At 36.2% G+C, this 25,694-nt stretch overlaps 1 protein-coding gene across 1 annotated transcript in view; it reads left to right on the top strand.

Moving 5' to 3' along the window:
- Positions 1 to 25,694, top strand: part of KCNH1 (potassium voltage-gated channel subfamily H member 1) — a 582,845-nt gene that overhangs the window by 72,836 nt on the left and 484,315 nt on the right. Inside the window, exon 6 of the mRNA XM_056815882.1 lies at positions 6,246 to 6,638. Coding sequence (XP_056671860.1) covers positions 6,246 to 6,638 — 393 coding nt within the window. The remainder of the gene's footprint in view (positions 1 to 6,245; positions 6,639 to 25,694) is intronic.

Here is a 25,694-nt window from a genome sequence, read left to right as displayed (position 1 = left end):
CTTGGAATCAATACTGTGTATTGGCTCCAAGGCAGAAGAGTGGTAAGGGCTAGGCAATGGGGGTTAAGTGACTTGCCCAGGGTCACACAGCTGGGAAGTGTCTGAGACCATATTTGAACCTAGGACCTCCCATCTCTAGGCATGGCTCTCAATCCACTGAGCCACCCAGCTGCCCCCTACTGGAAAAATTCTTAAATAAAACTGCCCAACAGCAATCTTTGAACTAGAAATCCAGAAAGCTTTTTGGAAAAACAAATTGAAATATGAATGAGATGATATTTCAGAGAAGTGTGAAGATGCTACTGACTCAGACTTCCCTTAGGTAAAGACAAATTCACTCAAACTTTCGAATCTGACTGACATTCACTAACTAAATCCAAATGGATTTCACAAAGTTGTTGTCACCAGAATTGCTATTTTTTCCCCCTCAAAATGTTATTCTGTCTTGAGGGTTTGTTTTTTGGAACCAAGAAGCCTTGTGTGATTTTAGCCTCCAGTCAGCTAGGTTGGTAAGGAACTGCTCTTTGTTAAGTTCTTTCTCAATGGCCTTGCTACTGAGACCTCATCTTGTTTAAAAGCAAAATAAACTGAAACAACCCCCCCCCGCCCAGTATTCCATATTCTTTAAATCACCTCTCTTTAGTGAAGCTTTTTTCTTTCTTTTCTTTAAAAAATTAAAAAAAAAAACTTTTTTTAATCTTTGTCCATGGTCACATGATTCATGTTGTCTCTGTCAACATGGAATCTAGAAACTCCAAACTTTAGCCTCATAAGATCTGATGAACCCCAAAAGTTTTAGGACTAGCTTGTAAGTTGGAGACCCCAAAGTTTGTCCTTGTTCCTTGTTCCTGTGAGAATCTGCCCTGAGGGGAATGTCAGGCTAGCAATTTCAGACTGAATAATGAATCCTAAACTCTTCCAATCTATCACGCTCTCATTCTGAGGATCGAACTCAGGATCTTCAGCTTTTGAGACCGAGGCACTGCCTACTGCACTAGAGTCAGTCAGCTTGGGCTTGCCTCTACCTCAAGTGGATTGCCTTTACCTTAGGGTCCATTATTCAGTCTTCAGGGTGGATTCTCACAGGAACAAGGAACAAGTACAAGCTATGGGTCTTCAACTTACAAGTTAGTCCTAAGACTTGGGGTTCATCAGATCTTACTAGGCTAAAAGTTTGGGGTTTCTAGATTCTATGTTGACATTTCCCTCCCCTTTTCTAAACTCTCCCCTCTCAGAGCTGACAAGCAATTGCATTGGGTTATATATGTGTTATCACTCCATACGTATTTCCATATTATTCATTTTTGTAAGAGTAATTTTTTATTATTTTCTCTTCAAATTTATTTATTTTAATTTTTAAAAATTTTATTTAATTGATTAATTTAGAGCATTTTCTCAGGATTACAAAAATCATGTTCTTTCCCTCCCCTCCTCCCAACCTCCTCCCATATCTGAGGCGCAATTCTACTGGGTTTAACATGTGTCTTTGGTCAAGACTTATTTCCATATTATTGAGATTTGCACTAGGGTGATCATTTAGGGTTTATAACCCCAAACATATCCCCATCAGACCATGTGATCAAGCAGTTTTTTTTCTTCTGTGTTTCTACTTCCACAGATTTTCCAGAGTAATCTTTTAAAAACCAAAATCCCAAATCATATACCCATACAAACAAGTGATAAGTCATATGCCTTTCTTCTGCATTTCGACTCCCACAATTCTTTCTCTGGATGTGGATTGTGTTCTTTCCCATACCTCCCTTAGAGTTGTCCTGGATCATTGCATTGCTGCTAGTAACAAAGTCCATTACATTTGATTATTCCATAGTGTTTCACTTTCTGTGTACAATATTCTCCCATTGAGGTTTATCCACTTTATATAGAAATCCTCCAGTTCATGATTCCTTATTGCACAATAGTATTCCATCACTATTATATATCTCAATTTGTTCAGTCATTCCCCAGTCTAGGGACACCCCCTTATTTTCCAATTTTTTTCCACTACAAAGAGTGTGGCTATGAATATTTTTGTACAACCCTTTTTTATTATCTCTTTGGGGTACAAAATTAGTAGTGATATTGCTTGACCAAAGGGCATGCATTTTTTAAAGTGAAGCTTTTATGTCTGAACAGCAGGATATTTGAGATAATAAAATAATCATATTTATGTTATTTTTAAGGCCTTTATAGTTTTTTTACAATGCTCTCAGAATCATAGAATTCATTTTTCCTTTTGTAATCTTATGTATTTTATTTTATTTTTAAGTTAAAATATTCCCAGATTACATACATAATTTTTAATAATTATCTTCTGGCATTTTGTGATCAATGTTCTTTCCCTCCCTCTCACCTCTCCCCCTTCCCCAAGATATTAGGTAATATGATATGGGTGAACATGTTACTATATAATACATATTTCCATGTTCATCATGTTGTAAAAATTGGGGACAAATTATCTCACATGAGAAGAATAAAAATCAATATAGTAGAGAGGAAACTGGAGTGGGGGTGGGCAATGTTTGAACCTTAATCTCATCAGAATTGGTGCAAAATAAGAATAACATCCACCCAGTTCACTATAGAAACCCATCTTACCCTGTAGGGAAGAAGAGAAGGGGAAATAATAAAAGGTAGGGACAGACCATTTGGGGAGTCAGTACTATACAGATATGATCCTGACAGTTTATGCTCTTTCCTATACTTGTATTTCTACCACCTTAATGAAAAAGTCCTCATCTTTTCTTCAGGAACCAAGATTGACTCTTATAACTATAATATCCAATTTTGATTTATTTTTGTTCTTTCCATTTATATTATTGTAGTAAGTATGTATATTGCTTTTATGGTTCAGTGTACTTCACTCTAGACTTTCCTATGCTTCTCTGATTCTTCAATTCTATTGTTTCTTAAAATATAGTGATATCCTATTAAAATCCAGATACCATTACTTGTTTTCTCATGCTCCAATAGATGGACATCTAATGTGATCCCAATTCATTATTGATACAAAAGTGCTGCCATAAATATTTTGGTATAACATGGGATCTTTCTATCTTTGATTTTCGTAGAATATAGCCTAGTGGTGGCATCTCTGAGTCAAAGGTTATAGGGCTGATACAAAAGTGCTGCCATAAATATTTTGGTATAACATGGGATCTTTCTATCTTTGATTTTCGTAGAATATATGCCTAGTGGTGGCATCTCTGAGTCAAAGGTTATAGGGCAATCCCCATAATTCCAAATTCCTTTCCAGAATGAGTGGACTAGTTCATAACTTCTATTTGCTTATCTTAAAGGTAGAGCACACCTTTCTGAATGTTTAGAGCCTACATGTTGTTACAAAACTGAAATTTGGTTACTATTATTTTTTATGGACTTCAAAATAAAAACACTAAAGCCAGATACATATTAATGTAAGGCATACAGTACTAAGATATATGGATACTTCATCCAAGTTACAGGTCTTCAGAACATGCCCACTGGCACTTTTTTACATGGAGACTATTCATAGGTAGATTTTTCATCCCAAACTCTCTGATCTCCATCAAGCCACAGTTTTTCCATATCATCTGTCTGTTTGCAATTACTTTTCAGTAGTACTCACAGCACATTTTAGTTATCAAGCACTTTAACATTTTATTTAATCCTTAGAACAATACTAAGATATTATGGGTAGATAACATTTCCCTTTCTATTTGCCACACCTTTTATTAATTAGCTAAATAAGTAGCATAGCATTATGAAAGAGCAATAGACTCTCAGTCAGAAGTTGCTGGTTCTACTGTTGACTGTGTCATGAGCTATGTGATTTTTAGGTAAGGCACTTTTTCCTAGGACTTATTTTCCTCACTAGGAAAAATGAGGAGAAAGAAGTGGGATGATCTTTTAGGAGCCTTGTAGCTAGCCCTGAGTCTGATTTTCTTTTAGAGAAGACATTATGGGTTAGTTCATTTCAATTAAACAATTGTTTATTAATCCTTCCAGAACTGTGTTTGGTTCAGGAGATACAAAGACAGATAGACCCTAAAAGAACCTACATTCTATTGGATGGGGATGGGAACCACATGAACAGAGAAAATTAAAAGCAAAGTATGACTAGAAAATGTGACATAGGATATACTGAATGGAAACCTTTGGACCTGAGTGTAAAAATTACTTTTTATTTTCTTATAGAGGAGAAAAGGAATGGCAATGGCATACATTCTCATGATTGTCAACTTAGACCCCAGAGTCTAATGACTTGGCCTTCTCATTGACCTTTTTATTACATTGCAAAACATACTTCCATAGTAGTTCTTGTTATAAGAGCACACTCATACTAAACCCAAACCCCCAAATACTATCATAAATACACTGATGTGAAAAGTAGTTTGCTTTGATCTGCATCCATCCAACTCCTACTGTTCTTTCTCTGGAGCTCCCTTTGACCTTTTAAAGAGTTATTAGACAGGTTTAAAAGAGATCTTTCTACTCTTTCTATTGCTGAGTCATGAGTGGAAGAGATGTAGAGCAGTAGAACAGTCCTATTTAATCCATTATCTATTTGGCTTGAGTCTCCAGTCCAGGGGAAAAGAGAGGCTTTGTGACTGGAGGGGAAAGGAAAGTTCATTCAGAAATTTAGAAATGATTGTCAGAGCAAAGAAGTTTGACCCATAAAGGCAGAAACAGTCCCCGAAGGAGCACTTCTCTGCTTGGCATGGACTTCCAAGTTCAACTATGTACACTTTTCACCTCCAACTAGTAAAATTTTTTGGTAAATCCTAGCCTTAAGGCTCTTCTAGCTTAGCTTAGCATTTTTGGGTTCCTCCCTATATTAGGTCTGCCTTAGTAAAATAAGAAACTCAGAGGAAGCCAAAAGCTTCCCAGGGCTTGCAGTCTGGGCAGATAGAGGTGGGTGCTAACATGTAAATACAGCTCACAGGGTATACAGGTCACAGAGCTTATGAAAGGACATCTCCTCTTTTTACTGGTATATTCTTGTTTTATTGTTTTGCAATAGACAAAGATTGTTTCCTGATATTTTTGCTTGAAGGGATACAACTAACAGACATTAAATAATTTAATTCTCACCAAGAAATTTCTTACTCTACTAAGTGTTGTTGGAAGAAGTTGGCAAATCATGTTGATTGGGGCTTTTACAAATCTGTATTAACTTTGGCTTTTCCTTCACTGTTACTGGATAATCCTTTTATAAATGTTTAGATCCTTCTCTTATTCCTCATACTAAACTATCTCCTTTCACCTCGAGATTTCTTCTAATCATAAAAAATCCAACCCAATCCTCTTTCCTTAATCCATCCATTCTCACCAACTATCATTTTATACTCCTCCTTCTCCTCTCATCTAAAATCCTTAAGAATTGGTGTCTCCATTTCATCTCTAATCACTGGTTTCTAAACCCTCTGCAACTTGGCTTCCAACTTAATTCAACTGAGACCGAGTAACCAATTTTTTCTTAGTTGTCAATCCCATCTAAGTAAATGACTTGGCTTTCTACTTCACTGAAAATTGTAGCCATCCATGGTGAATTCTCTCATTTCCTAACTTAAACACTTCAAATACTCACCTTTGTTCCAGTCTAAGAAGATAAGATAGAGTTCATTTATAGTATAGAGCCTTTTACTTGTGTTCTTTAGTCCATCTTCTGTTGTCTCCTTTAGGACCTTGCTCCATCACTCTCTCATATTTAATTTTGCCCACCAAAGTGGCTCTTGTTCCCTATAAATATATATAGTTCTTACTTCTCAAAACCTCCCCCAAAAGCAATCCTTCTCCAAACTCCTTTCTTCGACTCTGCCAGAAAGTATTATACTATTTTCTTCTTCCTATTTAGTAATAAAATTCACATCTCTTGTATATATGTCTTCTCTACTGGCAAAGCCACTAACCATGTAAGTGCCCTTATCACTTCTCCCCTGGAATTTTGTGATAGCTTTCCAGTTGGTCACTCATCCTCAATTCACTTCCCTCCCAAATGCATTTTCCACTTAATATAAGTGGAAGAGGAATATCATGACTTGTGGAGTCAACTATGTCCATATTTCTTCCTACATCTCCTGTGCCCATTCCTATAACATCCAGGCATAAATGTATATCTCATTTCTCATATCATATCTCATAAATGTATATCTCATGCATAATAGTATATAATGGCATAAATGAATATCTCAAGAAGAAGCCAATAACCCAACTGTCTGCATCAGAAGTCTTAATTTAGTATATTTTGTTTGTGTCTCTCTACACAGGTCTTGCAGCTGGGTTCGGACATTCTTCCCCAGTACAAGCAAGAAGCACCAAAGACTCCTCCTCACATCATCTTACATTATTGTGTTTTCAAGACCACCTGGGATTGGATCATCTTAATCTTAACTTTCTACACTGCCATTTTGGTCCCTTACAACGTCTCCTTTAAAACAAGACAGAACAATGTGGCCTGGCTGGTTGTGGACAGTATTGTGGATGTCATCTTCCTGGTGGATATTGTGCTTAATTTTCATACTACCTTTGTTGGACCAGCTGGGGAGGTGATCTCTGACCCCAAACTCATCCGCATGAATTATCTGAAGACCTGGTTTGTGATTGACCTGCTGTCCTGTTTGCCCTATGATGTCATCAATGCATTCGAGAATGTGGATGAGGTTAGTGTTTAATCCTAAATTCAGGCATTGGTCTTGTCTAGCATTGCTGATGAAAACTAAGTAATGAAGAAGATTGCTTCTTGTGGTTTAGTGGGCAGGACAAGAGAGAGTGGGGCAGGCATAGTCCACAAAGCAAAATAATTATTGGGTTTTTAAAGCTGCTTTGCGTACTGGTAGACAATGAGAGTATAATTAAATGGATAGGAACCAGAGCAACAGCTACATCAGACAGCTCCAGGTATTTCCCTCCCACCTCTTTTTTTTGTTTTCTGGTCTCTAAAACACTGTGGTGCCCAAGATTTTGTTTTTGTTTTCTTCTTGTGGAATGTGTACTCTTTGCTGCAAAGAATCATGGCACACAGAATGGTTAAAAAACACCAAGAGAGAGTTGGGAGACATATATACATGTGCCATTTCTCTTCAGGGAGAACAGGCAATTTCTTTTCTTTTAGTTTTTTGGTAAGTTGAGGTTCTGATGGGTTTTGAGGTTAGTATATGTAATGTGCAAGTTTTGTTTATTTTGAGAATATTATACTTTGTATAATATGTATCCTGGGTAAGTAAAATTTATATCAAGAAAATTATTTATAAATTTTATTTTACTATAGTAATGTACCATCCAAAATTTTAGGTGCCCTTAGAGAAACTTGCTCTATGTGAGCATATTGCTATATATATCATTGAAAACTATCATAATAGAATCATAGCATATCAGCCTTGGATGGTACCTCAAAGATCATCTGAGTCAAAGGGTTCTCAACTTGAAATCCATGAACTTGTTTTCTTAATATTTTGAGAATAATATTTCAATATATTGGTTTTCTCTGTAACCTTATGTATTTTATTTAATTCATTAAAAAGTATTCTGAGAAGGAGTAAATAGGCTACACTCTGGTACAAAGAATTCCATGATGTATATACACAAAAGTTTAAGAATCCTTGATTTAGTTCAGCTTCCTCATTTTATGTCCAGAGAATCTGATTTTAAGAAAGATGAAGTCACTTGCCTAAGGTCATATGGCCAAAAAACTGGTAGAGTTGGGATTTAAACCTAAGTTTCAAGGCCAGTATGCCTTTACTATATACTTCCTTGCCTCTCACTGTGCTTTTTAAAAAAATTGTTGCTACTCTGGACAGTAGAGAAACAAAGGACCCAGAGCAATCTAGTACAGGTGTTGTCCTGTGTTGGCAGAAAAGGGATGAAGAAATGATAGAGTCCCTGGCAGGAAGGGATAATTGTAGGGAAATCTCTGAAGAAGCTTTCATAGTCTCTTTGAAACCATGAAATCTTGATTGTTCAAGGATTGGGTTACCTTATTTGTAAGGGACTTTCTTATCTTTCTCTTCTGATGGTTCTCTGGCAGTTTTCCTTCTTGTTAACTTCTTCCTTGCCAGGTTGGGGTTTGAAGAAAGGGAGAGAGTGGAAGGCAAATTCAAACTAGCAACCATTTGTTGAATGTCATCTATTCTGTTCAAGGAACTGGTGGGGGGCGTGTCAAGCTAAAAAGCTGAATAAAATATGTATGGTCCCTTGTCTCAGGGATCCTACAATTCAGTAGGAAATGTAGTCTAATATATATAGTACATAATAGCAAAAGTAGCTCATATTTATATAGCACCCAGAGAGTCACAAAATGCTTTCCCCACAACTATCCTGTGTAGTCAATATGAGTGTAATTATTATTCCCATTTTTTGAAGGAGGAAACTGAGGCTCAGAAAAATTAAGTAAGTTAAGTAGGGATATATAGGTAGTGAATATTTGAACCTGTATTTGGGTCCATCTTTTCTGATTCCAAGTGTTCTACCTACTATGCCACAATTCTTCCTTGTATGAAGTTCCCCTTCATGCCCACCCCAAAACCAAACTACTAAGAGTTAGATGATAATTAAAGGCAGAGAGGAACAAGATTGGGAAGTAGCATTTGAGTTGGGAAGAGTGATTAAAATTTCACAGAGTCAGGGGCAGCTGGGTAGCTCAGTGGATTGAGAGCCAGGCCTAGAGACGGGAGGTCCCGGGTTCAAATATGACCTCAGACATGTTCTAGCTGTGTGACTCTGGGCAAGTCATTTAATCCCCCTTGCCTAGCCCTTACCACTCTTCTGCCTTGGAATCAATACACAGCATTAATTCCAAGACAGAAGGTAAGGGTTTTTAAAACAATTTCACAGAGTGGAGATGGGGCTAGCAGAACAAAAGCAATAGACATGAGGATGCATGAGTTATTCAGAGAACAGAAAATTGAATAGTTTAGTTGGAATATAGGTTATACAAAAGACAGAAGTATGAGAGTCACTCCACTAAGTAAGTGCAAAGCATAATGCTGGATTGGAGCTGGAGATACAAACATAGATACACACACACACACACACACACACACATCCTTACCTTTAAGGAGGAGTTGGTGCTCTACTGGGAGGGTACAACATGCACACAAAATAGTACATAGATCTGAATATGTCTGTTGGAGGCCAGATCATGTGGAATCTTGGATACTCTAATAAGAAGAGGAAGATTGCAAAAAAAATTATAATAACCTTCCCTTACCCTCTTACCCTCCATTCCCAACAATAAACCTAATTATTTATATGTGTCATTCTTGTTCTTTCCCCTAACAAATCCCACTATAACAAGACCTAGCTTAGTAGGATGGACTTTCTTGTACAGTCCATTTTTTCTACCAATTTTTGACTCCAATAAGAAGTTTTTAGATGGAGTAAGTTGGACTTCTTTTTCAAAGAAGTTTTGGCAATGACCTATAATTTCAGTTCTTCGAGTCCCCACTTTTTCAACATTGGTGCAGAAAGACAAGTCTTATAGCTGATGCAAATTCTTCAGTACCGAAGGGTTGGACAGAAGTATGAGAGTCACTCCACTAAATAAGTACAAGGCATAATGCTGGATTGGAGCTGGCGTCCTTAAGGCAACATAAAGGTACCATGCAAAGATGCTGAATTTAGGGACCTTGGACATGCCGGGGCAGAGAGCACTTGGTCTTGATCCAATCATGTTAATCTGTTTTCCTGTTTGAGAGAGCAAGAGAGTCAGATCAGGCAGGATAGAAAATAAATCTATCATCTTGTCTATGGGTAGCTCCCAAGATAGCTTTCAGTGTTTTCATCTGTCCCTTCTGCTTGGTATCCGAGCTAGGCATAATTAAGACAAGGAGGATGATCTGATAAGACACAAATCTCATTTGCCAACCTGGCCCACATTGTCAAGATTATTATTTTTGTAGGGAGGGGGGTCTAGATGAGTAAAAGGGAACTTCCTTGACCAATGAACATTGGCATCTGCTTTGCAATTTATAGTCCTATCAAGTTGCCTGAAAAGTTAAGCAACATGCCCTAGGTCACACAAACAGAATATATTATAAGAACATGGACCCAGGTTGGCCTGACTTTTCCCCCATCTAAAGCTCTTACCTTCTGTCTTAGAATCAATAAAGACAGAAGATTGATAAGGGTTAGGCAATGAGGGTTAAGTGACTTGCTAAGGTCACATCGCTAGGAAGTATCTGAGGCCAAATTTGAACTCAGGACCTCCCACCTCTATCCACTGAGCCACATATTTAACAGTCTTGCTGCAGTATACTTAGGTGCCCTTCTGCCTGACTCAGGATGATATTAATGCCTCCATTACTCTCCATTGTTCTGATTTGATTGGTGGGCTGCAAGAGATCAAGCCAGCTGGAGGATAGATGAAGATGGGGAACATCCATCAAGAGAAGGGGCTTGGGTGTTTTTACTATTTCTGGACACCAAATCTTAGAGACCTTGAAGGTATATAGGAATCAGGTTGCTATAGAAAGAGGACTGAACTTGGAACCAGGAGAACGAGGGCTTGAGTTCCAACTCAGTTTCTTCATTTGTAAAATAAGAATAATTTGCATGACCTTCCTCTCAGGGTTATTGTGAGTATTTTGTTAACCTTAAAACATTATTAAAATGTGAAAAGTTATTAATAATAACATAATGACATCTTGCCCTCTCGTAAATAAATAGAACATAGATTTGAGATTTTATAACTCTTCTCTGTCTCCCTTCCCTACTTTCTTCCATTTCCAAACTCTTTCTCATCTGGAAGGATCTTCCTAAAGGGATGATAAATCTTAGGGGAAGAGAATTAGTCATAAGGAGTATTCTTACAGTGATTTGATCAATGCTTGGAGTGAGGCAGGATGCTGTGCCACTTATCCCAGAGAGCCTAAAACTATTCTACTCTCTTTTTCTTCTTATTGTAAGCATTGCTCCTAATGAAGAATGGGTCATCATCTGACAAAGTCTTTCTAAATCTGAGAAATGCCTATGAAATTGTTGTTGTGTGATTTATTTTAATAAGAATTTTAAATATGTATAAAACTCACACAAGTTTATTGGGCCAGCCTTCAAATGAAGACTGATAACTATTCACTGGTTATGTTTTCATGGGAATTACAGTTTGGGCTCCTTATCCATCTCTCTCTCTCTCTCTCTCTCTCTCTCTCTCTCTCTCTCTCTCTCTCTCTCTCTCTCTCCCTCTCTCCTCCCTCCACCTCTATCTCTTTCATGCACACATACACATAGAATTCATAGAAAACAGAAAACAAAACTCACTGCCAAACTGACACATGGGAAATTTTATGTTTATGGGAAAGGAGCTGAATTTTTAGAATAATAATTACTCTTTTCTTGTTTCAGTAGTTGTTTTTTTTTTTATCAAAACGTTGCCAGGTCAGAGGATAGATATGTTAATTAACTGAAAAATTAGTTGTGTGTTACCAGTTCAGGGAAGTTACCAAATTTATGCTGGATGTGGAGCAGTTTTGGCATCAATTAGCTTTGGTATTTCTTACATTACAGATGGATGATATGGATGGGGAAAATATGAAAAAAATCAAATTTTCTAGAACCTTTTAATTGTTTTCATGTGTCATTAGAATATCTTTAACTTGAAATTTAATTATTAAACTATTAGTGCAAAGAATTTACAACTTTGTTTACTGAGTACTTTTTATAAAGTTGGGTAACAACTCAAATGATGTATATTTATGTAAATCATGGTGGTACTGTAATATTCAAATAGAAACTGGGGCCACTGAACCATACATAAAATATCTTCCAGTGCAGGTTGACTTGGAAACATGAACATTTTCTGTGTTTTATTTGTATTTTTAATTATTTTGTTGAATATTTCTGTACATTTTAATAGATTTCTGGCTAGATTTTTTAGTTTTGTTGGCCTTGTGCAGTTTGTAGCCTTCATGTTTGATACCTCTGGTTTAGGGGAAATTGTTGCAAAGGCCATAGTTCCTCTGCTCTTGTACTTTATAAGTACTACTTACTAGTAATACTAATGGGGCAGCTGGGTAGCACAGTGGATAGAATGCTGATCCTTGTGTGCCTTGTGTCTTCCTGTGTTCAAATCTGGCCTCAGACCCTGACTAGCTTTGTAACTCTGGGCAAGCCATTTAACCTTGTTGGCCTCAATTTCCTTATCTGTAAAATTAGCTGAAGAAGGAAATGGAAAACCACTCCAGTATTTTTGCCAAGAAAACCCCAAATAAGATCATGAAGGATGAGACATAACTGAAAATAACTGAATAATAGTAATAATAACTAGGGCTTTAATGTTTGCAAAGTACTTTCCTTAGGATAGTCCAGATAGAGAATGAAAGTCTTATCCCCATTTTAAAGATGAGAAAATTAAGACTCTAAGGACTTTTGAATCACCTTTGATTGCAGAGCTAACAAGTAAGACAAGCCTTCTAATCCAAATCCAGTTCACTTCTCACTATGCCATACTATCTCATAGAATTCTGGAGTTGGAAGGAATCTCAGAACCACTTAATTTAGTGGTTCTGAACTTGGTGGCTCATCAAAGGATTTTGTAAAATATTTGGTAAATTATTTTATCCTGTTGAAATTAACCTATTTTTTATGTGCATGTTAACTTTAGAATTTTCCTTTTATAATGAACAAGTAGTGTGGAAAGGTCTAGTGAAAACCAAAGGGCAAAGGAACTTCCAACATTTGGGAATTCCTGATGTAGCCCAATTTGGTCTTGAACAGAAATCCCTCAAATTATAAACCCAAGTGGTCAGCCAGCCTTTGATTGACAGACTCCAGTATTAGGGAACTCTCAGTACTTCTGAAAACTGACTATTCTACTTTTGGACAGCTCTTATCATTAGAAAATAATTTCCTTTTAATGAAATTTTTAGCTATTATACCTGAGCAGACAAAGTCTATTCTCTCATCCACATGGCAGCCCTTCAAATATTTGAGAAGAGCAATAACAGTTTTCTTAAGGCTTTTCTTCTTTTAAAAATATTTTATTTTCCCAATTACATGTAATAACAATTTTCAACATGTTTCCAGAAATAATAATATCAAAATTCTCTCCTACAAAATAATGAACATCAAAACAATATGGCATTGGCTAAGAGATAGAAGAGTGGATTAAGGGAGTAGACTAGTTGTAAATAACCTCAGCAAGATAGTGTTTGATAAACCCAAAGATCTCAGCTTTTGGAACAAGAACTCACTAATTGACAAAAACTTCTGGGAAAATTGGAAGGAACAAAAGGGGAAAATTTTATGACAAAATTCTCTGACTAAGGTCTGATTTCCCAAATATATAAGGAACTAAGTCAAATGTACAAGAAATCAAGCCATTCCCCAATTGACAAATGGTCAAAGGATGTGAACAGGCTGTTCAGATGAAGAAATCAAAACTATCAATAATCACATGAAAAAGTGTTCTAAATTCCTTCTGCTTGGACAAATGCAAATCAAAACAACTCTTGAGGTACCACTTCACACCTAGCAGATTGGTCAATGTAACAGTAAAGGAAATAATAAATGTTGGAGAGGATGTGGCAAAATTGGGACACTAATACACTGCTGCTGGAGTTGTGAATTGATCCACCCATTCTGGAAGGCAATTTGGAATTATGCCCAAAAGGCTTTAAAAGAATACATACCTTTTGATCTAGCAATACCACTACTAGGTTTGTGCTCCAAAGAGATAATGAAAAATGTTTGTACAAAAATACTCATAGCTACACTCTTTGTGGTGGCAAAAAAAAATTGGAAAATGAGGGGATAGCCCTCGATTGGGGAATGGCTGAACAAATTGTTATATATGATGGTGATGGAATACTATTGTGCTATAAAGAACAATAAACTGCTTGATTTCCATAAGAACTGGAAAAACCTCCATGAACTGATGCAGAGTGAAATGAACAGAACCAGGAGAACACCGTACACAGAAAGTGAAACATTGTGAGACAATCATATGTAATTGACTTTGCTACTAATAACAATGTAATGATCCAGGACAGACCAGGGGGATTTTATGAGAAAGAATGCTAACCACATCTAGAGAAAAAACTGTGGGAATAGAAATTTAGAAGAAAAACACATGATTTATCCCTTCTTTATATGGATATAGGATGTAGGGTTTTGTTTTTTAAAAGATTATTGTTACAATAATGAATAATAGGGAAATAGGTATTGAGTGACAATATATGTATAACACAGTGGAATTACTTGTTAGCTCTGGGAGGGATGAGGGAAAAGGGTAAGGGAAGAACATGAATAATGTAACCATGGAAAAATACTTAAATAAGAAAAATAATTTTAAAAAGGGTGATTTAGAACATGATTTCTTATGACTATTGATTTCTTGATTATTTGATTTCTTAATCTGAAAACTTCTTGTTCATATCCTTTTATTATTTGTCAGTTGGGGAATGATTTGTATTATAAATTTGGCTCAGTTTTCAATAGATTTGAGTAATGAGATCTTTATCAGAGAAATTTATTGTAGAAACTTTTCACCTGCTTGTTGTTTCCCTTCTAATCTTGATTATACTGGATTTGTTTGTACAAACCTTTTAAAATTTAATATAATAAAATTGATTCATTTTATGTCATAATGTTCTCTATCTCATCTAGTCGAAAATTTTCACTTTTTCCATAGATCTGATAGGTAAACTAATCCACTTTTCCTTAATTTGCTCAGGACTATCACTCTTTATGTCTAAATTATATGCCCATTTTGTTCTTATCTTGGAAGAGAGCATGAGATAATGGTGTATACCTAGTTTCTGACTTACTGATTTTTGGTTTTCCCAGCAGTTTTGTCAAATAATGAGTCCTTTCTCCCAAAGCTGGGAGCTTTGGATTAATCAAACACTAGAATGCTATGTATATTGTGTATTTAATCTATTCCATAGATACATCATTCTATTTCTTAGCCAGTACAACATTGTTTTGATGATTACTTTTTTATAGAATGGTTTGAGATCTGGTACTGCTAGGCTGCCTTCTTTCATATTTTTTTTCATTAATTTCCCTTGACTTCTTGTTTTTTCAGATGAATTTTGTTGTTATTTTTTCTAGTTCTACAAAATAATTTTTTGGTTGTTTGATTGGTGTAGCACTGAATTAGTAAATTAACTTAGGCACAATTGTCATTTATATTATTTTAGTTTGACCAACTGTAAAGATTAAAATTTAGGGAATATGGGGAGACTGAAGCAATTGGAAATTAGTTTCTCTCTGCAAGGAGTATTATATTTTTTAGAGGTTTATTAAGGATTAAAGAATATACAAGTAAGAAACATGTGCCTAGGCCAGAGGCCTAGACAAAATAACCTCACATCACGGAAGAGACGCGTCTGCTCCAAAACGGAAGTCCAAAAGAGAGACCAAAACCCTTTGCCACCAGTTTAAATCCTTCCTCGATCTCGGCCCACCTCAGAATTCCCATGAGATTACAAAGCATTTTGGGGAAGTGGAGCAAAGGCTTGTGGGGATTGTAGTCTTGTATTCGAGTCTATTTTTTATACTACCCATTAGTATTTATATTCTTCATATTGTTTATATCTGACTTAATTTCCATGAAAAGTGTTTTGTAATTGTGTTCACATAATTCCTATGTTTGTATGGGAAAATAGATTCCCAGGTATTTCATATTGTCTAGAGTTTCTTAAATGAATTTATCTATCTCATGCTGGTGGTCTTTGTTGGTAATATGTAGAAATGCTGATGATTTTTGTGGGTTTATTTTGTATCCTCTAACTTTGCTAAAGTTGTTAATAAGTTCAACTAGTTTTTCAATTGATTCTCTAAAATTCTCCAAGTGTGCCATCATATCTGCAAAAAGTAATAATTTTATTTTCTCCCTGTTTAATTCCTTCAATTTCTTTTTTTCTCTTATTGCTAAAGCTAGCATTTCTAGTGGTACCTTTGAATTAAATTAGGAAGTTTGGGAAAGGGGTGGTTTTAGAGGGGAAGATGCATTTGTTTTGGCCAGATTTTATTTGAGATGCTCATAATTCATCTATGTGGGGCATGACTGGAAGGCGTTGTAGGATCAGAATTCAGTAGAGAGATTAGGGCTGGATATACTGCTCTAATGTGAAGGGAGGAGGGAGGCTTGTGGCTTATTCAGAGTCAGATCAACCACTTTCAAATCATGCCATGGTGCAAATACCTCCTCCAACCCCTATTATTACCCCTTTATATGTTATTTTTCCTTATTTAGAATCTGTGCTCAGTGAAGACAGAGATCATCATTTGTGCTTATATTTGTATTCCACTAGTTAGCACAGTGCCTGATATATAGTAAGCTCTTGATAAATTTTGTTTTTATTCATTCATTCAAAAGACTGGACTATTTATTGTGAAGGGTGCAAAGATTTAAATTTGATTCTGAAGTTTTTGACCCTGGCAGTGAGTGATCTCAAGACACTGATGATGTGATAGGAAATCTGGGCATGGGGAAAGAATGGCCTTGTGGGGCAAGGAGGAAGAAAGCTCATTCCACTTTGTATCTGTTACTTTCTCTGGTCTCAGCTTTACAGAATAACATGTTCTACTCTGTCTTCCTCCTCCTTTTACCTACTTCCTTGTGTGTATTGTCTCCCCCTTTAGGCTATAAGTTCCTTGAGGGCAGGGACTATCTTTATTATTTTATCCTCAGTGCTTAGCATAATAACTGATACATAGTAGCTGCTTTAGAAAGTTCAATAAATATTGTATTGGATAGGGAAAGAAGAAATGAGAAGATTCATTTTGACTTCATCTAAGTTGGTGATGAGACGTCTAGTTTAAGATGCCTTGTAGTCAGGGTCATTTGAGTGACAGTCTATAACAGTATATGTTTTTCCTGCCATAGGTGACATCTTCAGTCTCCTTGTAAAAAGGTAGCATTTACCTTTTTTTACCTGATTTGTGATCAGGGGTCAGTCAGTTAAATTTATGCTACAAAAGGAGAAGTTGAAGTTAGAGGAATTTGGAGAGGGGGAGGAATGAGTCCCTGTAGATCCTAGGACTGGATTTTCTGGAAAACCACTACAAAAAGAATTAGGTGAATGGAATGATAAAAGAAAAAAAAAAGACAATAGGGATTGTGTTGATCTTCCCTGCTTTTCTCATCAAGCCCTTTATGCTGTGAAGCTAATAATCAAAGAACAGAGTTCATTTTGAGGATGTCAAGAACTCCAGGCTCAGTCTCCTGGGAAGTGCAAAGAGAAATAGAAAGAGATTTTATTGACTTTTATTTCATCAAAAATATGTAGGGCTGAAATTTCTACCTGGTCCTCCTAATGGCCTCCTGTGGGATTTATAGACACCAATGGACAGGTAAAGAACATGAGAGACAAGAACATTTGTTTGCTGCATGGTGCTATTGAAGCCAGAGGATCTAACAACTGATTAGAAAGCCAGGAAGATCTGGGTTCAAGTTCTACCTCTGATATATACTGACTATATGATCCTGGGCAAACCACTTCACCTTTCAGTATTTTGGTCTAGACAACTTTCTGCTTTTTTGTCACCCTTTTATACTGAATTTAACAATCACCAAATTAAATGAACATTTTCATATCCGCTGCTAGAACTCTAGCCAACTATCTAAGCTGGCAACTTATAGGAAAAGCCTCATCCTGCAGAGGGAGTTTCCCCAAATTGGAACTCCCCAGAGCAATAAAGTCACAGTTTCAGTCCTTTTCTGTGGCAATGTGGTTACCTAGGCTTTGGGATCCGATTGAGTATTGATCAAACAACAAAATTCCTATGATAGATTTTGTAATTACAGTAGGGTACCTATTTCTTTTTTTTAGGGTACCTAATTCTTTGGGGAATATGTTCCTCAGTTACCTCAGTTAGCTAAAACCACGAATGTAAATAGACACTTGCTGATTACATATATAATGTGATTTTCTTGTATGCATGTGTATATAATAAAGTTTTATTGATAAGTTAAAGATAAAATAAGACAGGACCAACATTAAATATAGTTATAATAAAGCAAATTGTACATTAATATATAGCATCATGCTCTCTCTTCAGGTGAATGGGTGTTCAAGGAGGATTAGCACCTTGAGTGTGAGGGCTTACCAAGCCCTTTCCAGGGTTGTTCACCCATCTTTAGTGTCACTTAGTACTCAACTCCCTCCCACAGCTCCAAGAAACTGTAGCATGTACAATTATCACAGGCTGGTAAACTATCTAGGATTGAGTCTTCCACACTGCCAAAGTCAAGTAACCCACCCTCAGAAGCCTCAACTTCCTCATTTTTGTATATGGTCCTTCCAAATTATACCCCTATATAGAGTGTTCCAGGAGGATATGTACCTCTTGTGTGAGGGTTTACTGAGACTTTTTCTGGGCTATTCATCTACCTTTGGTGTCCACCTTTCCCCCAACTCTCACCTGTGTTTCCAAGAAACTTGTATCATTCTCAGGCCACACTCTGATAAAAGCATCTCAGTAGATGAGTTAAATAAGGCTGAGAGTAACTCAGATTTGGTGAGTTAGGGAGGTAACTACCTCAAGCAAAGGAAGGTTTCCTCTGGTGCAATGGACAGAGGAGAACAATTTGTTCTAACCACTATGAAGGTAACTAAAACGAGTTCTTAGAGTTTTCTCAGATATCCAAGATGCCAAGGTCATCCACTGTATCCAGGCCATTACCAGTAGTCCTGTCTTTCATCTTGCCAGTGGATTTCAATGACTCATGAAGAGAAAGTGAGGCTGATGACTGCAAATTTGCTTCACTTAAATCCATTTCCCCCATAGTTAACTGTGGGTAGTTGAATCCTTGGATACAGTATGTCAAAGAGGCATGCATGCAAAGGACATCATCTGTCAGTCAAAATGAAGATTCCATTTGGAATGTGACTGGGAGACAGTTGGAGTCAAGCCAATGGTTGAACTGGGCTTTTTGGTTTTTTGGCTTTTGGCTTCTGACAGAGGTGAAGAAGAAGCTATTTGTATCTCTGGAACTGATCTGGGTGATTGGCAGAAGAAGAAAGAAGACAGTTGTCCTCATATCTCTCTGAATGACTCTGTTTCACAAGAGTGACAGGATTGCCATTTCTCCCAATATCCTCCAAACCAAGGCTCCCTGTAGAGAATAGGGATATCCTACCCCTCTTACCTTATCCTCCATCCTTGTCCTGTCTTCCCCAAATAAACCCTTACTTGAGAAAAGAAGAGAAAAGAGTATTTCCTCTGAAATCTCATAGCTCACACTGAGTGAAACTGAAGAAAAGGGGGGGGGGGGAGCTGAAAGGCTTCTGAAGAGAGGGAGGAAATGGGAAGAATAGGGAGGAGGATAGGTAAACCTTGATCCATTAGTCATCTAATATCAATCAAATATACACCCTCAAGTATCTATCTATTACATGTATCAGTGGCTCCTGTATTTGGGAGATCAGGATGCTACTTGTAGACAGGTAAGATAATTTAAAGAAAAAAGTAATCTATTGTGGCTTTCCTTGGTGATGTAGACAGTCTGTGCTGGTATCAGTCTGACTTGGGAGATGAGACATTTGAACTAGAGTAGAAAATGGTTATGAAACTCAAAAAAACAAAGCTTAGAATGGGTCTGTGTATGGATTTGGAGAGTTCCTAGAAACAAGAAATATGATGTTTTACTTTAAGTAACTAGTGGATTATTGGGCTAATAATTATTTTTATTTTATCTTATTTTGTCTAGATCTGTTGTTTCCTTGGTGGAGGAAGCTTCCTGTTTCAGAAACTCCCCTACATTCACCCTATAATTTAGAGTATTATGGAAGAGCTGCCTAGAGCCCTGAGAATTAAGCAATTGGCCTATGGTCACAAGCATTGGCAAACGTGGTACTTGAACTCTAGCTGTCCATAATCTCAGTTCAGCTCTCTATTCACTAAGCCATGATGCCTCTCGTATTAGCTCATATTCACATAGTATTTTTAGGGTAGGTAGGTGGCATAATTGATAGAATACTGGATGTGGAGGTAGGAAGATACATCTTTGTGAGTTCAAATACAGCCTCAGACACTTATTAGCTGTGTGAAACTGGAGAAGTCACTCAACCTTTTTTGCCTTAGTTTTCTCATCTGCAAAATGAGCTGGAGAAGGAAATGGCAAACTACACCAATATCTTTGCCAAGAAAACCCCAAGTGGAGTCATGCTGAGTTAGAAATAACTGAACAACAACAACATAGTATTTTATAGTTTAAATATGCTTTCCTTATAACTTTATAATTAAAGTTAGCCCCATTTTCAAGCTGAGTAATTCGAGTTTCAGAGAAGTTAAATCAGGCTTATAGGCATACAATGAGTTAAATCTTGCAGCTGGGGCTCAAAACAAGGTCTTCTAATGTGAAGCCAGAATTGGAGATGTGCCATATGCAGATTTTTTTCAAGAAGGATTAATCAGTATAAAAACATTTCTTTCTCATATGATAAATTTGTTGCTATTAGAGAATTCACAGTTAACCTAGTTTTGTCCTATTTCCCACCAACTATATCCCTCTTCTCTTGAATCAGAGGAAGGAGCTTCTTGCTTATCCCACACAGGAGGCTTATCTCTTGCCTTAACCAGGAGATCTTCCATTTCTCACTTGGAAATCAACCTACTCCCCACTTTCAGCATCTGAAAGCTGTATAACCAGTGGCTTCCCAGTTAGTATAATATTGGAAATTCTAGTTTATCCAACACACTATAGTCACCATAGCTTCTTGAAAATATGGTAGTGATAGATTCTAAGAACTGAGGCACTCATAAGATATGGATCTTTTTCTAACACAGGATTACCAGTAAAAGGGATTAAATACTAATATCACTGGAGTATTTAGGATTTAAAAAATTTTTCCTTTCAAAGCTCATTTCATCTTTTCTTATTCTTCCTTTCTTCCCTTCTATCAATTCTGCTTGGCTAAACTTCCCCAATAGGAAGGAAGCAGTTACATCCATTGAGTTATATTAATTTGTGATTATTAAACAGTGGCTTTTAAACTCTCATTTGTTCAGGTCATGCATATATCGATTCTTTCCTATCTGGTAACTTGGATACCCAACATTAGCTTCATAGCACACATGATATTTTCAGGATAAGACTCTCCAAGATATATAGCAGTTTTTTAGTAATAGAGTTAATTATATTCGACAGAATTGTAAGTAGAAAAAAGTGATTGTTTTATAGTAATTCTTGTTTTTAAGATTCCTCAAACAGACTTCCTTCCTTAGAAAGAAAGCATGTTGGGCTTTTTAAACCAATTATCTTAGTGAAAAGGGCAAAAGTAAGAACATTGTCATTTTCTTGTGTGTGTCTTGTTCTTAGCAGGAAGTTGGTTATCAGGTGTATTTCTCTTTTGATGATCACGGCATGTTTTCAGTGGCTAGGGGACAGACCATATCACCCAAGGCTCAGGTTTGATTTTTGTTGTGTTATATAAATGGCACCATTGTGCTAGTCTGAACCTCAGATGTCTTGTTAGAGAATTCAATACACAGAAATACTTTTGTTACTTTAAGGTTTATACACAGTAGGTACAGTACTTGGCTGTATATATACTTCAATCCTTAAGGGAACTGGTATTTTTACCAGTGTGGATGATTTTTCCATTGATATAGATCACTACCAAACCCCTGGGGGAGGGTGACATAGCAGAAAAAGCACGAGATTGGAATCAGAGGCCCTGTTTTCAAATCCTTGCTCTGCAACTTTTTACTGGTGACCATTGGCAAGTCACTCAACCTTTACAGGATTTTGTTTTTTTCATTTGTAAAATGGAGGACTAGTATTGGACTAGCTTCATAGACTCATAGGTTTGAGGCTGGAAAGTATTTTAGAAGTCAATTAGTTCAACCCTTTCATTTTATAGATGAGGAAACTAGGGCCCTTAAAAGATCACATAAGTTCAAGATCACATAAGTAGTAAGTGGCAGGGGCAGTATTTTCTGCTATACCATATTATGTACTATAGATTTCTTCCAGATCAAAAACCATTGATCCCTCAATGACTCATGATATGACCATGGATTACTTTAGCCACCCCTCCCCCAATAACTTGGTACCTAACATATATTTGGTGATTTGGCCTTTCTGAATTCACCTAGGCCAATAATCAGACAATAGAGTACATCCTGTAATCCTGTGAGAGTTTGAACTCAGCAAGAGTAGCCTTTAAGAACCTAGGTTCATCTCCATGTCATGATTGGAATAGATCTTTAGTGAAGAGCCTTGCTCAAAGTAGGCACTTAAATATTATGAATTTGTTTTTAGCATACTTTTCCTAATTATAAGTAGATACAGTTTTAAATAATATTTTTCTGTGATCTGTGTTTTCTCCCTCATTTCTCTTTCCCTTCCCTAAGATGGCAGGTAATATGATACAATTTATACATGTGCTATCATGTAATACATATTTTCCTGTTCATCATGTTGTAAAAGAAGAAAAACTCATGAAAGAAATAAAGGGGAAAATGGTTTGCTTCAATCTACATGCAGACTCCATCACTTCTTTCTATGACTGTAGATAACCTTTTTTTATCACGAGTCCCTTAGAGTCATCTTATATCCTTGCTTTGTTCATAATAAATAAGTCATTCACAGTTGATCATTGTACATTATTGCAGTTCCTGGATACAATGTTCTCCTAGTTCTTCTTACTTCACTTTGTATCACTTCAGATAATTGTTTCTTTCTTCTTTTTTTTTTGGTGATATTCCTGTTGATCATTTCTTATGGCACAATTGTATTTCATTACAATCATATGACACAATTTATTCAGCCATTTCCCAAATGATGGCTATCCCTTCCATTTCTAGTTCTTTGTCACCACAAAAAGAGCTGCTATAAATATTTTTATATCATTAGACCCTTTTCCCCATCTTAGATTTCTTTGGGATATAGATCTAGTAGTGATATTCCTGGGCCAAACAATATGTTCAGATTTTTGCCCTTTGGGTAATGTTTTTAATTTAAAGGATTTTAGACAACTACATCTCTCTGTGTGTATGTATGCATATGCATATTGGAGGAACATGTAAAGGGAGTGAAATTAAATGTTTGTATCTGTATAGAGACTTAAGCTGTTATGAGTACATAGTTTGCTCTACATGCTATTTCCTCTGCAAGGAGCCAGAACCATAAATATATATGTGCAGGAGTGGATATAGGTAATAATAGACTACTGGTCTTTAGAAGGTTTCTAGAAACTGGACATTTTACACAAAGCTAAATGTAGGAAAAAGATGTCTAGTTGTTCCAGGAGTGCTTAGAGCATAGAATGAAGCTTAATAAAACCTGGAATGACACAATTAGCCATTTTAAGGCAACATGAAATAATTTGCATATAGCCTCCCTTCTTGGGCTGTTCTCTCCTCTGCTGTCACACTGACCAGGTGAGGGTATATATTTCTATACCAAAAGTGAGTGTATTTGACTCTCTTTATTCTGATGCAGTAAGAATAGTTTATAAGATGCTCACTGTGTGCCCCTGAGCTGTTCTTGAACAATTTTCTCTCTCTTTTCCATGTTTGTAGACTCATCTTCTTACATATTCCATTTAAGTGAACTAGTAAGTTTTAAAAGTTTCCAATTTCTTTTCTACTACACTGTCCCCCAACATTTTCTTTCCTCTTTTAATGCCAATGGAAGGGAAAAAAAACCTCAAACAAAATTGCTTTTGGGTCCTTTGTCATATTAAACTTTCTCTGTGATCCTTGAAGATATTAGAGTGCTGAATATATATACTCAGGGCACCACAACTAATGTATGTAAGAGGAAGGATCTGAAACTCAGGCCTCTAATACTTTGTGATTAATTGACTAGGTCTTACTGCTTTTCTATCATTTAAGTATTATAGTAATAAGAAACAATTTTATTGGCAAGAAGAGAAGAGTCATTTTATATCATGTACTGCTAAGTGAAGCAGAAGGTTTTAATGAATTTGATGTATTTGAGACCATCTGGAGAGTCAATTTTCTATGAATGATAACTTTGTAGTAAGAGCAGGATTCCACTGTGGCCTTTGTTCATTCTACCTAGAAGGCAGAGTGGTACAATGGGGAAAAAATTGCTTACTTAAGAGTCAGAGGACCCAGTTTCAAATCTTTCCTCTAATAATACCTATGTGACCCTGGGAAAATGAAATAATCTCCTTAGACCTTAGTGTCTTATCTGTAAAATGAAGAGGTTTTGTTTGTCAAAATAGGAAAATTTGAATCCACAGTGGCAAGTCTCACCAAAGAAACAAAAGAGAGAATAACTGTTTGGGATTGTAAATACATAGGAGCAAAGACTAATCTGGAATAAGAGAAATAGAGGACAATAAAGTTAAGAGAAAAAAAACGATCTCAATAGAAGCAAAAAAGCAGGATAGAAGTAAAGAGAGAACTAACAATCCCAGAAGAATGGATGTTAAGAACCTGAACATTATAATGCAAAAAACAATATAAGAAAATTGTCCATAATTTCTGAACAAAAAACAAAATACCAATATAAAGAATCTACAGATTACCTCCAAGGTATATAAATAATGTATTTAATATTTGACCTTTTGTCTAATAAAATTCAAAAGTCATTTCCTATTAGACAAAAGGTCAAATATGAACAAATAATCTCAAAAGAATTACAAAGTAGTACCAGCTATATGAAAGAATGCTCCAAATCACTAGTAATAAAAGAAATGCTAATCAAAAGAACCCTGAGTTTTTAACTCATACCCTAAAAATTGGCAAAGATGATAGAACAATGGGAACAATAAGTTTTGGAGAAGTTGTTTGACAGGCACCTAGTATATTATTGGTGAAATCATGAATCAGTCCAACCATTTAGAAAGCAAATTGGAAAATGTAAATAAAGTGACTATGGCAAAATGTCCAATGTACTGGATTCAGATATTTCATGATTAGATTATACTTTGTTACTACCCCAAAGAGGTTAATTGATAAGAAGAAAAGATCTCCATAAATACCAAAACATTAATAATAGTAATTTTTGAGATAGCAAAGATTGGAAACAAAGTACAGAGATATCTTGATACACAAGTATCTCAAGTCACAAGCAATTTGAGGTATGAGCAGTTATGATCTGGATTTTTTGCTTTAAATCATGAGTAGATATTTGAATCACAAGCTTCCGCTATCCCCCACTAGAAAGTCTGCAGAATGTTTATTTTCACAAGTTACAGGAGACTTTCTTATTTAGTTCAGTGTTTCAATGGCCCTGAGAGGCCCTTCTTTATTTTTGTCTTTATTATCAGTGTTTGTGTGTGTGTGTGTGTGTGTGTGTGTGTGTGTGTGTGTGTGTGTGTGCAAATTTTCAAACTCTTCACCATGGATCCTGATGACAGAAGAATTGAAGGAGTTACAGCAGCAGCAGCAGCAGCATAGGGAGGTTTGCAGGAAATTAGTGGGGAGGAGGCTGAGGTGGGTGCAGTAATCAGTCCAAGCTAGATTAAGGAAATGTTGGGGATGTGGGAAAAAATTAAACAGTTTATTGAAAAGACACACCCAGGAAAAGTTGCAATGGATCCTGCATTGGAGCTGTGTAATGACACTTGTTTCACACATTATTGAAACATTCTGAAAGGGAGGAAGAAACAAACTTCCATGGAAAAGTTTTTGTTGAAACAGCCTCTAAATCAAAGAAAGTGTGGCAAAATAGCCAAAATTCAATGAAGAAAATGATGATAATTAAGTAAAGTAAAAAATAACAATTAAGTTTAGCAATAAAGTTATATATTCTAAGTAATGTGTAAAGTCAATTTTGCATTTAAATGTAGTAT

The sequence above is a fragment of the Monodelphis domestica genome, chromosome 2 (assembly GCF_027887165.1).
Source record: "Monodelphis domestica isolate mMonDom1 chromosome 2, mMonDom1.pri, whole genome shotgun sequence".
In the NCBI taxonomy this organism is placed as follows: Eukaryota; Metazoa; Chordata; class Mammalia; order Didelphimorphia; family Didelphidae; genus Monodelphis; species Monodelphis domestica.
The sequence above is the reverse complement of the archived record's forward strand: the minus strand, read 5'-3'. Positions and strand labels throughout refer to the sequence as shown.